At 58.0% G+C, this 17,943-nt stretch overlaps 1 protein-coding gene across 1 annotated transcript in view; it reads left to right on the forward strand.

Moving 5' to 3' along the window:
• Nucleotides 1-17,943, forward strand: part of NUP210 (nucleoporin 210) — a 90,279-nt gene that overhangs the window by 13,442 nt on the left and 58,894 nt on the right. Inside the window, exons 2-6 of the mRNA XM_055557838.1 lie at nt 750-886; nt 2,766-2,897; nt 7,247-7,343; nt 11,482-11,632; nt 14,192-14,324. Coding sequence (XP_055413813.1) covers nt 750-886; nt 2,766-2,897; nt 7,247-7,343; nt 11,482-11,632; nt 14,192-14,324 — 650 coding nt within the window. The remainder of the gene's footprint in view (nt 1-749; nt 887-2,765; nt 2,898-7,246; nt 7,344-11,481; nt 11,633-14,191; nt 14,325-17,943) is intronic.

The raw sequence follows: 17,943 nt of genomic DNA on the forward strand, positions 1-17,943 counted from the left end.
CCTCAGCACCTTGACATCAGCATCGATGTCCTGACCTCCCAAGTGGCCGTGCTCACCTGGTACTGCAGCGTCCACTCTGCTCCTCCCCACTCTCTGCATCTCACTCCCCTGGAAACTGCTGCTACACACCAGGTCTCAGATGAGAAACCTCACGCTAACCCTGGGTGCCTGCTCATCACGCTGTCCCTTCGGCCGGTTACTCCAAGGCCCGAGTCTCCGTGGGAAGTCACGGATTCTGCGGATCCGTCGTCTGAATGTCTACCTGCCCTTCTGCCCACCTTCATGTAACCTTGGCCCTGAGTGCAGGGCCGTTGTGCTTGTTGTCTTGGTCCTGTGGGCAGGCTCTGGGTTTGCAGACCTCGTTGGGGACGGAGGTGACCATCTGGGAAGCTGCCGTGTGCCCGACCCAGCCTAGAGATCAGCGGGTACCTGGCCTGTCCTCCTCCCTGGGGACTGTAGGCACTTTCTCCACTAATAGTTATTTCCAGTTCCAGGGAATTATCCTGTCAGGATTGTTGACTGTAGGGGTGTTTCCAAGTGTCCCGGCTCCTGTGGGATGAGCTCGGGGTGGGCGGAGCCTGTTCCCAGCAGAGGGGCTTCGCCGCCCAGCTCACCCGAGTCTGAAGTGGCAGAGCCCGGCCCCTCTCTCCTGTGAGTCTGGGGCAGATGGAGGCTGTGGCCCTGGCTTCGGGTCGCAGCCCTGCCTCTCCAGCGGCTCCAGGGAGCGCGCTCTTGTCTTCCGGCTGCAGGTCGTCAACCCGGCCGGAGGTGGCCAGCATCGAGCCTCTGAGCCAGGACGAGCAGCAGTGCTCCCGGAGGGCGGTGGTGCAGGCCCGCCTGTCCCAGCCCGCCCGCCTGACCAGCATCATCTTTGCAGAGGACATTGGTAAGGGCTTCCGGGCCTGGCCCTGGCGGGGATGGGGGAGGCGGGGAGGCAGGGACACCCTACGGAGACCCCGGGCCGCTGGGGCTGTGGAGCCATGGTCGGGCACACTTCCTCTTCTCTTGTTGGGTCGCAGGATGCCTGCAGAGTGGGTGGGGGTCACCAAGTGAGCACCACCCAGCCTGCTCCCTCCTGCCAGCGCCGTGTCCCACTTTCCCTCCCGTGGAAGGGGGCTTCCATTCTAAGTTGTTATTTGTTACCAAAATAACTCTTAGTGATTCAAAATGAAGAGATTTGTGCAGCATTCACTTCCCCATCTTTAATTTACCGTATTGTGGTCATAAGGGGCTTCCCAGGGGGCGCTGGGAACCTGCCCTCCACTCCGGAGACGTAACAGTTTGATCCCTGTGTCGGGAAGATCCCCTGGAGAAGGACATGGCACCCCACTCCAGGATTCTTGCCTCGAGAATCCCATGGACAGAGTGGCCTGGCGGGCTACAGTCCAGGGGGCCACAAAGAGTGCTCAGAAAACAGTGAATTTTCCATTGTGCTTTCCCCCTGCCTAAGATGGCATGAAAAGGTTCCCATTTTGTTGTAGGATTAGTTTTAGTGGCTGAGTAATGAGCCTTCCCCGTACTGGATATCAAGACTGTTTTCTGATGTTTGTTTTGTGTTACATAAGAAACTCATGTTACACAAACCAACGATTCTGGGTTCTTTCAGGTTATTTCCTGCCAAGGATGGAGTCCCAGCTTTACTGGGTCACAGCCTATGTAAATATTTTTAAGGCTTTTGATAATGAGGCTGAATGACTGTCTCAGAAAGTTAAGCGTGTATGGGTAGTTTTATATGATGCCTGGAGAACAGTCGGAATGACTTTTTATCACAAGTTGTTATTTTTCTACCCTAGAGGATTCTCCAGGTAACACCATTTATGTGTCTTATTGATGGAGCAAGTAAAAAATTCTGTGTGGATGTGCACACACTCTTTTACAGTACAGCGAGAAGGGCATGGCGACCCACTCCAGTGTTCTTGCCTGGAGTGTCCCACAGACAGGCGAGCCTGGTGGGCTACAGTCCATGGGGTCGCAAAGAGTCGGACGCGACTGAAGCAGCTTAGCACGTGGTTGATAGTGTTATGCAGAAACAGTGTACAAACTCGCAGATGCACAAGCTCTGGGTGTAGTTCCTGATCTCAGGGCGGGGACAGGCGTTCAGAGCAGCGTTGTCTTTTTGGGTGCGAACTCGTCATACCAGAGCCCTTGTCGGGGACTCAGTGGTCACAGCCTGAGCAGGACTAGGAAGTCTAGCAACTGTTTTGCCACAATGTTAAACATCCATGTGCTCACTCATTTATTCTGGGCTGCGCTGGGCCTTGGTCGGCCCTTTCTCCAGCTGCGGCGGGCAGGGGCTGCCCTCTGGTCACTCTGCTCCCAGCCTCTCGGTGCGGTGGTTTCTCTGTTGTGGAGCTCGGGCTCCAGGGCGCGTAAGCTCAGTCATGGTGGCTCCTGAGCTTAGTGGCCCCGCGGCATGTGGGATCTTCCTGGACCAGGAATCGCACTTGTGTCTCCTGCACTGGCAGGCAGATTCTTGACCGCTGAGCTTGCCAGGGAAGCCCCTTGCCACAGCTTTAAATGCTGGTGCCCAGGGTGGAAAAGTACAAGACGGACAATGAATGTGCCCGCAAAGCCCTTACTTCCTGGATGTCTGGGCTACTCTCAGGCCGAGGGAGGCTCCTAAGGGTGACTTGGTTCTTCCAGACCTGTTTTTTTGGGGTCGTTGGTCACCCCCAGTCTTTGCCAAAGCAAGAGACCGCCCACCCTACGAGGCGCTGGAGGGGGTGTGGGCCCCCCACTGCCTGACCACACACTCCTGCCTGCAGCCACCGGCCAGGTCCTGCGTTGTGACGCCATCGTGGACCTCATCCATGGCATTCAGATCGTCTCCACCACCCGCGAGCTCTACCTGGAGGACGCCCCGCTGGAGCTGAAGATCCAGGCCCTGGACTCGGAAGGTGAGGCCACCGGGCTGTCCGCTCTCCCCTTGCCTGTGGCCCGCTCTCCCCTTGGGGGTGCTGCTCTGGCCAGGAGGGTGATCGGCCACAGGTCAGGACCGCCTCTGAATGGACCCCAGGCCCCCAGAGGCAGCAAGGCCACGGCCACGACTCCACAGGGCCTGGAGATCGGCCCTGTGCCTGGAGGGACCCGGAAGGTACAGCGTGTCTTTGGGAAGCGACAGCATCGTCTGCGCAGCAGTGGGAGCTGAGAGCAGCTCGCAGGGTCAGTGCCGTGATCCGCAGAGGCCTTGAGGGCTGGGCTTGACTTCCTGGTCCAGACTGCAGACTGAGTATGTGTGTGTGCGTGTGTGCGCGTGCATGTGTGTGCACGTGTGTGTGTGCAGACACGTGTGTGCGTGTGTGCAGGCACGTGTGTGCGTGTGTGTGCACATATGCGTGTGTGTGCGCGTGCGCATGTGTGTGTGTGCAGGCACGTGTGTGCGTGTGTGTGCGCGTATGCGTGTGTGTGCCTGTGTGTGTGCGTGCGTGTGTGTGTGTTGTGGGCAGTGTGTCTATGCTGCCAGCCCCATGCACCGTCCTTCCATTTGTAAGAGAGCACTGACTTATTCTGGGCTGGGATTCTTCTCACAATGTCTGTTTTGCTGGGTGGCAGACTGCCCCGGCTCTAGCCCGACCTCTTAGTCAGGGAACAAAGGGAGTATTTGTAAGTGGAGGTTTTGTTGAAGAAGGTAGGTCAGGCCCAAAGACATCTTTTCAACAAAGGAGCTTCTAAAACTTGCAGTCCAAGTCAAGTCTCACCTTGTCTTTGAAATCTCCCCTGAACGCTCTAGCACCTGCTTTTAGAAACACTTTTCCAGCTCGGGGTTTCTCGGGCTCTTGGGGTTGACACTTGGGGCAGATAATCCTTTGTGGTGGGGGCTGCACAGGACACGGCAGGTGGTCAGCAGCGGGTCTCTGGCCTGGATGCCAGGGGCACCCTGAGCTGTGACAACCGAGGCTCTCTCCCAGCCTTTGCCAACTGTCCTTTGGGGTCAGAGTCCTGTTTTGGACTGTCTCCAAGCCATCTTTCCTCTCTGCATCATTCATCTGGTGAGCTGCCCACCTTCTCTGAACTGCCCTCTGATTGGCGAGACTGACATAGTGATGCTCACCTCGTTGGTGAGCAGAGGTGAAGGGTCCCGCCCCGCCTGGTGTGCGGTGGGTGCTCAGTCCGCTAGGCGTCAGTGGGGTGGGTTCTGCCTCCAGAGTTCTGCCAGGTACTGGGGTGCAGCCGGGCTGCGGGAACATCTCAGGCTGGGGGTGCACATGTAGGTCAGGCCCCACATGTACCCCAGCAGGCGCTGTTGGTAATCACACGGGGGGCAAAGGGTGAAGGTTCCACAGGTTGGGGAGCCACCCCAGGGGGCTCAGAGGCGGGGTGTGGAGATCACAGGTCAGGAGAGTTTCTTAGAAGCTGTGATGCTTGAGCCTCGAGAGGTGTGGGGTCCGCCAGGCCGGGATCCTGTTTCATCCTTGAGACTGAAATTGGAGGGGCCACATGCCGTCTCCTGCTGAGATTTTCCTGGGCACTGGGGTCTGCGCCAGGGTCTGGGGTCTAATTTTTTGGCCTGAGGCGGTCTGCAGGGTGCCTGTCCTGGGTTCATGGTTTTCTGATCTTTCCCAGCAGCTGGTGCCCGGGCAGCGCTGGGTGGCCCTGGTCCCCCAGACGCCCCACCCCCGTCCTGACACCCAGGCTCTGCTCAGAGCACCTCCCATCCACTTCTGGATCTCTGCTTTCAGAGGCCGAGCCCCTCGGGTCACAACCCGCACCCCCGCCTCCCCGTGATATCCTGTCCTGGGGCTCCCGGGGTGGGGGCGAGTCCCTCCCCTGTGAGACCCCCAGCGCTTCCCAGCCCAGCCTTGGGGTGCGGGCGCTTTTCTCTCTGCCTCTGGACAGGGTCAGGGTCATGCCAGCACGTTTGGTGCTGGACTTTGGTCCAGCAAATGTTCATTAACATTTGCTTAGTGTTTACCAGCTGCCCTCCTGAGACCAGGGCGGGGGCGGTGCCAGCTCCAGAGACTGGGTCCCGGCATTTCTTCGTTACTGTGAGCACTCGGCACACAGTAGGGCTAATAGACACTTTTGAAACAGACAAGCGCCCAAGCCTGCAAACTCCTGCTGATCGTGTGGGTCCTGCAGCCTGTGCTGCGGGGAGGTGCCCTTGCTCGCTGTCTGCTTTGAGAAGTCGCTCTGAGACTGCTTGCTGTCTCCTGTGGCTTCCTTCCGTCTCCCAGACGTCAGGGCCAGCTCCACGCAGGGCTGTGTGTGCCACAGGGCCCCGGGCTTGATTTAACGCTCCACTGCTGCCGTCTTGAAATTTTAACGCACCTCTTTTCGCGCTTGTGTGTGGTGAGTGGGGTCCGCTGGGACTTGGAGCCTCGGGGACTTGAGATGCCGCTTCCCTGCCCCCTCCCTGCCCCCGGGGTTCCCTGCCTCCTGTGCCCTGTCCTCTGGTGTCCTGGATCCTGTCAGGCCTCTCCGTCGTGGTCCTTGTCTCACGACGACGGCCGCCTTCCATCCCCCTGGGCTGGGTGCGAGCATGACAGGGTGTCTCGGGTGGAGCACAGCTAAGGCCTTTCCTGTCCCAGGACCGTCCGGTCCAGTGGCTGCGTTTTGGCCAGAGTGAGTCTCTCACCTGGCCTCTCCTGGCTTCTGAGCACATCTGGGCACAGCTTTAGAGGTTTAGCATGGGGGTCGGGGGGCCGGGAAGGGGAAATGCTGACTCCGTTTCCTGGGGCATGCTCAGCCAGGATGCAGAGTGTTGGTTCAGCAGCTGGCAGGGGGGGACCCCAGTAGCTGGCATGTCCGTGTGTAACCCGAGTTGCAGGGCAGGGATTCTGGGTGCCTCTGAGGGTCTGCACTCACGTTGGGGTATCTGTGCCCTTCCAGGGAGCCCCTTCATCCGGCCCTGTGTCTGGGGCTGCCTCTGCCTCCTTCCAACCGCCCCAAGTCTGACTTGCCTCCTGGTGCCTTCCCTTTGGGATGAAGGCCCCGAGCGAACCAGGGCCCTGCAAACCAGGCACTGACCCTGCGTGTGCACCTCCCCACGTGGGCGAAACTTCCAGAAGCCCACGGATGCTTTCTGCTCTAGGAACGGTCCCACAGTCATCCCTCCCTTCACATCTGAACATGCAGGCGGGAAGGGATTTTGATGCTGAAAAACAGAGCTCCAAGCGTAGCCACTGAAATGGATGAAGACAGGGATTTCCTGTCGCCAAATTCCAGGTTAAGAGACCCTGGGAGGCCTGCCCCAGCCTCTGTCTCCTTGTCCTCAGCAGGCCGTCTCCTCTCGGCCTTCTCCACAGCCCTAGACCTCAGAGGTGGGCTGGGGCAGACTCTCAGGCCTGTCTGACTCCAAATGCCTTGGTCTTCGCACCGTAGAAAGAGCTTTGCGAGGCCCCCGAGGCTCTGTTTGGGGGCTGGCCGGGTGGGGAATATCCATAGATGATTGAGGTGGAGCGGGAGAGGCAGGAGCGTGTGCTGGGGCGTGTGGCAAGTCGGGCGGAGGGGCTGGGCCAGCTGCAGGCCACTAGAGGAAGAAGGGCTGGGCCGCCGGATCTGCGGACTTGTGAACTTGGATACATACGTTGCGCTTCTTCATTTGAAATGATGGGAACCAGTGGAAAGGGGCAAGATCAAAGTCACCCATGAAAAGGCGACCGCAGCCCCGGGCAGGCCAGGCCTTTGGCCCCAGGCTTCGTCTCCCGCCCCGCTCCTGGGTCTGTGCAGCGGCACTAGGCGTCGCCCTCACCTTGAGAAGGGGTTTACAGAGGGTTTCAGACCCGGCCTGGGTCCTGCTCCTCCAGAAAGCGTCGCCCACTCACGTGCTGGGCTCCGCCTGTTCTCACGTCTGGCCCAAGGCGTGCCGACGGCAGTCAGGACTTCAGAGCAGAGGCCAGCTGTGTGAGGCCCACCTCCTCCACCCGGGACCGGGGGTCTCGGCATCTCGGGAGGAGACAGGATGGGCACGTGACACCAGACGGCCGGGGTTCCTCTCCCAGCATGGGGAGGGGATGGGGGGCTGACTCACAGTCTCAGGAGCCGCTGTCTAGGCTGAAAGGCGCTTACCCACTCGACGGCTGGTGGGTGCACAGGCGGGACAGTATGTCCCCGGGAGACCTGGGGTCCCGGGGTGCAGCCCCACTCGGTCACGTGACCCTGATCCCTTACGCCTCGGTTTCCCCTCCAGAAGGGAGGCTGGAGGTGGTGCCCCCTCCTCCGTGGGGGGTGGTGCCGAGTCCACCCCCCACCTTGGCCCCAGGGGGTTAACTTGGTGCACCCCCCACCCCCTGCTCCACTCCTGCAGGAAACACGTTCAGCACGCTGGCCGGGCTGGTCTTTGACTGGACGATTGTGAAGGACACGGAGGCTGACGGCTACTCAGACACCCACAACGCGCTCCGGTAAGAGGCGGAGGGAGGTGGGAGGGAGGGCGGGCTGGGGGCTTTCACCCTCATCGTCACTGTTAGCAGCCCCGTCAGCAAGGAGCCCAGGATGGTTCCCAGGCTGCCGGCCGATGTACCCCGGGACTGATCAAAGTGTTCAGCTCGCGCAGCTGTGCAGGGGCCTTGTCCCAGGGTGTGTTCTGGGGGCCGTTGTCCAGGGCACTGGGCTGTCCAGCTGCGGCAGAGAAAGCTCATCCTGATAACTGGGGCTGTCACGGGGTGCCGGAGGGGTGGGGAGGGGCCCCAGGGTGGGGTGAGTGGGTAACAGTCCCGGCTGGAGGCGGGGGGCCAGTACTGCAGACAGATGGACACCTTGTGAGATGGAATTGCTCCCCATCTTGACTTGGCCAGTCCTCCCGACAGCCGTGTGGCTGATGTTCCCCTGTCCACTCGCCTTGGATTGGTAAGGGGTGTAGCTGGACTTGAACTGTTCTGGACTGTGGGAATCCTCACCGTGCTGCCTGGCGGCCACTGGCCCCACCCTGGCCGTTCGCACTTACACCAGGGAAGACGGGGGGTTCCGGTCCCCAATGCACTGAACCCACCAGGTGCTCGTTAGCTGTGTGGCCGGTGTTGCCCGCTACTGGACAGGGCGGACAGGGCGTTTCCATCAGCGGAAGGTTCTGCTGGCCGGCACTGGTGTGCTCCCGGAGTCTGGGCTAATATCCCCTGATAGGAGGTGGCTCAGCGGAAGGTTCTGCTGGCCGGCACTCCTGCGCTCCAGGAGTCTGGGCTAATATCCCCGGATAGGAGCTGGCTCAGTGGTAAAGAACCCACCTGCCAATGCAGGAGATGCGTAGATGTGGGTTCAATCCCTGGGTCGGGAAGATCCCCTGGAAGAGGAAATGGCAACCCACTCCAGTATTCTTGCCTGAAGAGTCCTTGGAGAGAGGAGCCTGGTGTGATGCAGTCCATGGGGTCACAAAGAGCTGGACATGGCTGAGCGATTAAACAACAACAGCAAAATGCTGCATTGCGCTGTGCTATATTAAATACAGTTTGGGGGGAGGAAGACTTATTTTTTAAAGATTTGCAGCGATTTCCAGCCTGCAGAAAATTTGCAAGTCAGTACAGGAAGTGGGTTCCAAACCATTTGAGAGCAAGCAGCCAGCCCGGGGGCTGTGACCCCGATTATTTCAGTGTGCGTCTACCACCTCTTAGGACACTTTTCTGCGTATCGACGAGACAGGCATCACAGTTAGGGAATTAACACCGATGCCTGACCTCATTCAAGTTTTGCCAGTTTATCCAGTTTGTAGCAAAACACGCAGCTCAGGGCCCCCTGCCTCAAGCTGTCCTGTCTCTCCTCGTCTCCATCAGCCTGGGGACTTGGTCCAGTTTCCTGGTCCTTCCTTGACTCCTGGGAGGTGGGACTCGTGAAGATGGCAGTCTAGATGTTTTGTAGAACTTCCCCCATTCCACGTTTATCTGACATTCCCTCTGATTAGACCCAGAGCTCTGCATCTTTGCAGGAACATCACCAGAGGCGAGATTCCACGTTCTCACCTCATCTTATCATAAAGCAGCACTGAGTTTGTTTTCTGTCATCCCTCGGGGAGGGCGATGTCTGCCAGGTCCCCCACTCTGAAGTCGCTTTCTACCCCCTTGCAATTAATAACTTTTTTTATGGGGAGTTATGAGTCTGACCTCTTATTTACACTTTCAAAAGTTGAGCTCAGGGCTCCAGGAAGCACTGGGGCTCAGCTCACGGCCATTTCCACAGCAGACACCCTCACACCCTGACACCGTGTAAGCCAGTTGCCCTCCTGGCTCAGAGCTCTTTGGGGGCTGGGCCATCAGCCTCCATCTCCTGAATGATGAGCTCTGGAACTCCCACTGTCTTGTAAGCCCAGGGTGCAGGCTTTAGGTCACAGAGACCTGGCGCCTAGTCCTGGCCTTTTCGTGTCCTGCCTGTGGCCGTCGTCAAGGATTGTGACCACCTGAGCACCACCTTCCTCCTCCAGCGGATGGAGGCGTTGCTGTGCCCGCCTCCAGGGGTGCCGAGTGAGGAGCACGTTGACGGGATGAGAGCCCATCGCCAGGCCCAGCACATACTAGGCATTCAGGATTTGCTGGCTGCCTGCCCCCCTCCATCAGCCCTGTTTCCTGCCCTGACAGCGGCCCCTGACAGCACTGGACGTGAGCCGAGTGCTGACCCAAGTCCAACAGCGCTAAGAGCGTTGGAACCAGAGTGTCCTGGACTTTTATTCAATTCAGCATGTGATTATTTACAATAAGTAGGACATAGAAGCAACCTAGATGTCCATCGCCAGAGGAATGGATAAGGAAGTTGTGGTACATACACACAAGGGAATATTACTCAGCTGTAGAAAGGAATGCATTTGAGTCAAGTTCTAATGAGGTGGATGAACCTAGAGCCTATTATACAGAGTGAAGTGAGTCAGGAAGAGAAAGACGAATATCGTCTATGAACACACGTATATGGAATCTAGAAAGATGGTACTGATGATCCTACATGCAGGACAGAAAGGAGACAAACATTAAGAACAGACTTGTGGACACGGGGGGAGAAGAGGAGGGCGGGACGGTGTGAGAGAAGAGCGCTGAAACATACGCAGATGCAGCTGGTGGCTCAGGCTGTAAAGAGTCCGCCTGCGATGCAGGAGCCCCGGATTCCATCCCTGGGTCGGGAAGATCCCCTGCAGAAGGACGTGGCAACCCCCTCCAGCATTCTTTGGCTTCCCAGGTGGCGCTGGAGGCAAAGAACCCGCCTGCCAGTGCAGGAGATGTCAGAGACGCGGGTTCGATCCCTGGGTGGGGAAGATCCCCTGGAGGAGGAGGGGACAACCCCCTCCAGTATTCTTGTCTGCAGAATCCCATGGACAGAGGCACCTGGTGGGCTACAGTCCATAGAGTCGCAGAGTCACAAAAACAACACTACTGAAGTGACTTAGCATATACATTACCATACGTAAAGTGGATAGCCAGTGGGAGTCATGACGTCAGATGCAGGGAACCCAGACGTGGTGCTCTGTGACAACCTGGAGGGGTGGGGTGGGGAGGGGGCGTATGTACACCTACGGCTGATTCATGCGGATGTATGGTGAAAACCATCGCAATATTGTTAAGTAATTACCCTCTGAAAAATAAAAAAATGATAAATAAAAAAAGAACCAAAGCTCTTCTGTATGCAAAGAAAAAGGATTTCAGCACGCAGTACCTTGTGAAACGACGAGGAAATGAGTCACCGCAGCTCTCGGCAGACCTTGGGGAGAATGAACGTGTCTGCTCCCGTTCGGGCGGGATGGAGGGCTAATTTATAGATCTCAGGCTGTCAGGAAAGACTCAGGCTGGCCCACTCACCAGCCTGCACTCTGGGGTCCCACTCCATCCCAAATTCTCCCTCCCTTCTTCCCACAGCCTAACCGTAGGGCCAGGGTAGGATGCAACGTGATCCCTTCTTCCTGACACTGGAGGGGTCATCGTTGAACCGTTTCCCAGATGCAGGAGCTGGCCGGGGAGAGGAGACTGGGACTAGTGGGGAGCCCACGCTGGGCCTCTGGTCCCGGGGCTCACCTTTCATGTCCGTGAGACCAAAGCTTTTCATAAAGTTGACTGAGTGAGTGAAAGTCGCTCAGTCGTGTCTAACTCTGCAACTCCATGGACTGTAGGTCGCCAGGCTCCTCTGTTCATGGGATTCTCTAGGCAAGAATACTGGAGTGGGGTTGCCATGCCCTCCTCAAGGGGATCTTCCCAACACAGGGATCAAACCCAAGTCTCCTACATTTTGGACAGATTCTTTACCCTGTGAGCCACCAGGGAAGCCCTCAGCTAAGTGGGCAGTCCTCAAATTTCAGTGCTGCCTTTGATCACAATCACAGCTGGATGTGTATAAAATGCAGGTTCCCAGGTGCAGACCAAGGGCCGGGCCAGGGACTGAGGGCCCGGGTGTTTCCGGGGACGCTGGAAGTTCTGAGACAGGACATTCTGGGGACAGTTTTCTAGGCAACACCCACTGGGTCATTTCTGTGGCGCCTGGCAGCACGTGGAGGAGGCACTTAGAGGAGGCACTTAGAGGAAATGTGTGAGGTTCCTGGCTCCACATGTCATAGCTGAGCACACGCTCCTTTTCCAGCATCCTGACATTCCTGGAGTCCACCTACATCCCCCCCTCATACATCTCAGAGATGGAGAAGGCGGCCAAGCAGGGCGACACCATCCTGGTGTCCGGGCTGAAGACCGGCAGCTCCAAGCTCAAGGCGCGCATCCAGGAGGCCGTGTACAAGGTGGGTGCGGGCGGCCCTGGCTCCGGGGCGGCATCTGGACGCACGGGCCCCTGGCGTGTCTACTAGCAGAGAGGAGATGCCGTGCGGGGACCAGGGTCTGCTGTGAGCCGTGCTTGGGAACAGGTGGCCGGGGAGCCAATGCTGCCGTTGCCGCACCCCCAAGGCGGTCCCTCCGTTTCACCCTGTGCCCGGCCTTGAGCCCCAGCCGCTGGCTGCTCTCCAGAAAGGTCAGCCTCCGGGGTGCGCTGCCTCCTGCTGTGCGCTGGGGGTGGTGGCCGGTTAAGAACTTTCTCGGCTGGTTCTGGTCTCGTGGAACCTGAGAGCTTGTGTCTGGGCACCAGAGCCGGGCATGGAGACGTGTCGTCCGGCAGCAGCTGCCAAAGTCAGGGGCCCGGAGATGGGTGCTCCCCCCTTTCTGTCAGAGTCAGGTGGGCTCGACTGAGGCTGGGGTGTGGCGGTGCCACCCCCCACCCCAAGAGCTCTCTGGGGGCCCCTCTGGGCAGGCCGACCGGCCTCTTTCCCAGGAAGGCTGGGCGTGTTGGTCTGCTGTCTGTGCATGCCCTGGGCTGGGGTCCTGCCAGGAATGGTCTCTCCAATTGTAACAGTCCCGTGGGGCCCAGGAGCTCAGCACCCCCACCTCAGCCCCCAGCATGCGGTGATCTGGCGTGTTTCCTGGGTGGTAGCTACAAAGCTGGGTGGAGATATGAGAACTAGGCCACCGGGGGGCGGGTCTGAGCTCCTGGGCATGGCTGAGCGAGGGTCTGCTGGCGGGAACGAGTCCAGTGGGTGATGAGTCTCTGTCACGTCACATCTGAGCATCTTCTTTCTTCCTTTCTTCTTCTTTTCTTCCTTCCTTTCTGATATTTTGGTCCCACCACACGGCTTGTGGGATCTTAGCTCCCTAACCAGGGATTGAACCCATGCCCTCGACAGCCAGAGTGCTGAGTCCTAACCCACTGGACCACCAGGGAATTCCCTGAGCACTTTCCACGGGCTGTACCTGCTCTGGGCCCTGGGCGGTAGGTTTCTGCACAGCTGGGCCCTTCAGGGACGTCTGCCAGTCCCCACAGCCCCTCTGGTCTTTTTTTCTCATAGCTACATGTATTGATTTTTGGCTGTGCTGGTCTCACTGCTGTGCGGGTTTTTCTCTAGTTGCAGAGATCTGGGGCTCCTGTCTGCTTGCCGTGCGCAGGCTTCTCACTGAGGTGGCTTCTCTCTGCAGAGCACGGGCTGTAGGTGTGTGAGCTTCAGGAGGTGCCGCTCCCCGGCTCTAGAGCACAGGCTCAGTGGCTGTGGTGCCCAGGCTTGGTTGCTCCGTGGCATGTGGGGTAGTCCTGGATCAGGGATCAAACCCGTGTCTCCTGCAGATTCTGGCAGATTCCTTACCACTGAGCCACCAGGGAAGCCCCCGACTCAGGTCTTTAAGACCAGATGTTTTGGAGGCTCATCTCTCAGGCACTGGTCTTAAAAGGTGGGGAGCCTGATGTGAGATACGAACCCTTCCCTCCTCAGGGAGAAGCCTCGGGTTTGGGTTCCCTGTGAATGTGGTCTCTACGAGGGGTGAGATTTATGATGAGACTGTCCTGGGATCCTAGTCGCTTTGATGTGATTTCCCTGCTATTTGTCCTATGTGAAGCGGTTGCTTTGCCAGTTTTTAGGGTTTTTTTTTTTAGAGGAAATTGTTGCATATGTAGCTGTAGATGCAGTGTGTCCGTGGCAGGGGGTGAGCGCAGGGTCTTCCTACATCATCACCAGGAATGATGCAGGAACCTCAACAGGAACCGTAACTTCCTCTTAAGCGAGGATGCATGTAACATGTCAGAGCTGGTTCAGTAGAAAATCCAAAGAGATCTACAGACAGACGCAGAACTGGCCTGCGTCCAGGGATGACCACTGCTTGTCCTCCAGGGAACACATGTCTGCATTTCTGTGGACAAGGATCCCTTGCTCTGCCCTCCATTTTTCCCAACTTGCAGGGTGACGAGCAGCTCCAAGACAGCGGAAGGTGCAGGCCCCATAGAGTCTGATCACCCGGGGGCGCCCCGGACTCCATGCAGGTGGTCTGCCCCCGACTTCAGAGTCTGTCATGATGCTCCCTGAGGAGGGAGTCTGGGTGGGGATGAGAGGCAGGCTGGCGGGGGGTGGCCTGAGCAGGGGGTGCTTGTCAGAACACGGCTGTTCCTCCTCGGGTTTGCGAGCGGGCTCCCCACCTCCCCGGCCTTTGGGCTCTTGCGTGGAGCCCCCGGGCCCCTGGCGCCTCTGTCTCCATGGCCATCGCTCCTGGCTTCTTGTTCTTCTCTGTACTTCTTACTATTTAAAACTGACCTGAAGGCTATGCCCTGTAAAGTGCTGTGTTCAGTGTATTTTGGCAATGACCTCTGATTGCCTGCCCCACTCCCACAGGGCCCCCTGGGGCTTGGGGCGTCCCAAGGTGATGCCTGGGTTTCTCAGCCTCAGCTGCCTTCAGTGAACAGACTGAAAAGCCCTAAAGGTTCTGTCTCTCGCCCACACCGACCCCCACTCGGGCTCACCTCCGCTTCTCTCTCTTCCTCACGCTAGAATGTCCACCCCGCGGAGGTCAGGCTGCTGATCTTGGAGAACATCCTTCTGAACCCGGCTTATGACGTCTACCTCTTGGTGGGGACGTCCATCCGCTACAGGGTGCAGAAGATCAGGCAAGGGAAAATCACAGGTGGGTCCCGGCTCAGCGCCGCGCTCAGGCAGCCTTGTTATCGCGGTGAAATAGGCATAACGTGGAACTTGCTGTTTTAGATACTTTTTAAGTGTGCGTTTTAGTGACGATGATTACATTTATCGAGAGATTGTTGTACGGCCATCGCCACCGTCATCTCCAGAACTTCCTCGTCTTCCCCTGAGCCCGTTAAGCACTAACTCCCCAGCCCCCTTCTCCAGCCCCTGACAAGCACCCTTGTACTTTCCGTTTCCATGAACCCGACTGCTCTCGGGACCTCATGGAAGTGGAGTCGTGTAGTGTCTGTCCTTCTGTGGCTGGCTTATTTCACCGAGCAGAGCATCCTCACGGTCTGTCTGGATTGTGGCAGGCGTCCCGATGTCCCTCCTTCTCAGGCTGAGTACTGGTCTACTGTCTGTATAGACCACATTTTGGGCATTCACGCTTTGATGGGCACTTGGTTTCTTCTGCCTCTTGGCTATTATAAATAGTGCCTCTGTGAGCCCAGGTGAACAAACATCTCCTTGAGATCCTGCTTTCAGTCCTTGGGGGCTTATATACCTTTGAAAAATGTCAGAAGCCACGAGCTTCCGCCGGACCGGGTTTTGTTCCTGGCCTGGCACTGACTTCTGGGCGACCTAGACGAGGCACTGCCCCGCTTTAGGGCTCAGTGTCTCTGCTGGAGCCCTCAGGGCCTTTCTGCCTGTGTCGAGGGCACGATGGGTGAATTATTGTGGATTTATTCCGGAAACTCTAAAGCGCTGTGTACGTGTGATGCGTTCTTGGTGGTGAGTGTTCTTAATGCATCACCAAGCCTGCTAAGAATTATCATCATCATCATCATCATTTTGTTTAGTTTATACATGTTTCATGGTCAGCCCAGGGCGTCCAGGCTCGTGGGTATGAGAGTGTCCCATTCAAGGCCTGCGGGCTGCGAGGCGTGTCCGGGCGGGCGCCTGCCCCAGTTGCTGGCGTCCTGCCTGTGAGGCGGGGCAGCAGCTAAGAAGCTGTCGCTGCTCCAGCGTCGGAGCAGCCGGGCCTGTTCCGCAGCTGGGTCTGCAGATCAGGCGGTGGGTCTGGTCCGTCATTACCGTGTGGCAGGCGCTGCAGGCCTGGGGAGGCCTCTGGGTCCACCTCTTTCCCACTCAGGGTGCCCTGCTGAAGGGCAGGAGACTGGGGGTCCTGAGCATCCCCGAGCACTGGGCGCTCAGCGTCTGGCTCTTCTGCGTGTGTCAGTGTGGAGGCGGGGTGTGTACAAAGCTGGGCGGGGTCCTGGCCTGAGGCTGGCGTGCTCCCCAGATTTAGGACCCAGGTGTGGCCTTCTGAGACTCTTGAAGGGGAGATGGCTCAGGGGCGGAGTTCTCGGGATCCTGCCCCTGAGTGCTCAGGGGGAACGCCGTGGGAACAGGTCGAAAGGCCAGAGGGCACCTGGGGGGCTTCCTGACGATTCTGCCTCCCCTGCGCACTGTTGAGAAGCAGCTTGTGACCGGATGGAGGCGGTCTGGAGACGTCTGACCATGGTACGCGTTTCCTTGGTGCCATGCTCGTCACGTTATGACCCAACAACGCTGTGACGGGGGTTTCAGTACTACCCTGTTTTACGGATGAGGAAGCTGAGGCACAGACGCCCGATAGTCACAGGGCTGCCAGTCCTTCGCCTGTAATACCATGCCTGCAGGCTCGGGGCATCCCGGCCCCGGGGGAGCTCTCTGTCCTCCCAGGGCAGGGCGGGTGAGGGTGGATGAGGGTGGAGAGGCGTGCCCCCACCAGGGAGGTTGGGGGAGATTTAATAAAGCGGACTTCACAGCTTACCCTTCAGTGTCTGATGGACAGCGCATCCCAAGACACCCAGAAGACTTTGGGGCTTGGTCACTGACCTCCGGTAGCAATCAAAGAATGGAACCCGGGAAAGTGAGCCCTGGAGAGGAAGTAGTTAAGCTGCCTCCCTTGCATCTGTAGGGTAATGAGATGGAAAATGCCTCTAAAAATAAACACACCTGCATGATTGATGGCACCAGGCGCCCGGGCTGGCGTGCTTTCCAGACAGATGCTCGGGGAGAACAGACGGGGAGGAGCCAGCACCGGGCCACTGTGAACAAGACATCTGGGTGGAAACGCATTGCCCATTTTTTTGTTTTTGGATGGGTTGTTTTTAATTGACATAGAATTCACATTGCTGTCATTTTTAACGGGCTGCCAGACAGGGAAGTCGGGGACGGTGTCGTGACAGGGGACCTGGATTTCGGCGAGCCCCAGTCTTGTATGGTGTCCCGCCGAAGGCTCAGAGAATGACACCCAGAGGGCAGTTACCCCAAATCCGTTCTTCAGGTTTTCTCTCAGTCTTTCTTCCTTCAAAATGTAATGTTCCTCCTTTTCTTTCCTATTTTCATTTCCTGACATCCGCCTGCCTTCCGTTAAGTGACAGTGTAAGCGAGGGTGTTAGTCGCTCAGTCACGTCCGACTCTGGGGCTCTCCAGGTGAGAATCCTGGAGGGGGTGGCCATTCCCTTCTCCGCTGAGTGGTGGCTTGCTTTCTCATGAGCCTGTTTGTTTATGGAGCCCCTGCTCTGTCTGTGGGCACTGTTGGGGGAACCACAGTGGTTGGGGGGTGGCCCAGGGCCCACTCACCTGGGCTCCAGTGATGGCCTGCAGTGCGGCAGGTGAAGGGGGCGAGGCGCCCGGAAGAGGGGTGTCTGTGAGGCCCTGCTTGGTCCTCAGTGCATGATGCTGGTGTCCAGGCTCGCCTGGCGCAGTGACCAATTGTGAGAACAAGACGTGGGGAGGATGTGCTGGCTGAGGAACGGGGTAGCTGAGGAGACCTCGGTGACAGGACTGCTGGAAATTCCTGGGGTAAATTGGGCTGAGGTTGAAAGATGGATGGGTGTGGAGCAGGGGTTCCTGAGTCCAGGACGCAGCTATTAAAGGACCCAGTGCACCCTGAGCTGTGGCTGCCCAGAGCGAGTGCACACTGGGCTGCCTGCAGGGCTGGGCTCAGAGGCAGGGCTGTGTGCTTCTCGTCCTGGGCTCGGACCCACCTCCCCAGGAGCTCCGTGGTCATCCCTGCAGCCTACACGGGGTGGGGGTGGGGGTTCCGGCGATCAGAAGCATGTCTGGAGGATCAGCCAGGGTTGAGGGGGGTCAGAGCCTGGCTGCCCTCCTGGCCATGGAACGGCACCCTCGGGGCTGGCCTCATGCCCTCGGCAGTGGTAGCTGGGCTGGGCTGGGGCCCAGGAGCCACCTCCTCCGCCTGTGGACGGACAGGCACCTTTCACGTCCGCAAAGCCTTCCCTGCTCAGGAGCTCTGACGAGTAGTAAGGTCCTGTGGTAGAGGAGGTGCCTGAAGAGGGTCACCAGGCAAGCCCCTCATTTTTGTTGTCTTAGGGCTTTGTAAATAGGGTTACATCTTGTTGTGAAAGATCCTTCCAGAGCCAGTTTATTTATTTCCCAAAAAGGGCCTTTTCCGTTTGGAGAACCTTAAACAAGGAAGCACACTGGTGCTTCTAAAGTAGACCAAGTGATGTTGCTCAGGGAGCAGCGTTGCCTTATTCTTTTGTTACGATGCTTCCTTGATGCGGGGCTTCCCTGGTGGCTCAGCGGTAAAGAATCTGCCTGCTGATGCG

Source organism: Bubalus kerabau, chromosome 20 (assembly GCF_029407905.1).
Source record: "Bubalus kerabau isolate K-KA32 ecotype Philippines breed swamp buffalo chromosome 20, PCC_UOA_SB_1v2, whole genome shotgun sequence".
Classification (NCBI taxonomy): domain Eukaryota; kingdom Metazoa; phylum Chordata; class Mammalia; order Artiodactyla; family Bovidae; genus Bubalus; species Bubalus kerabau.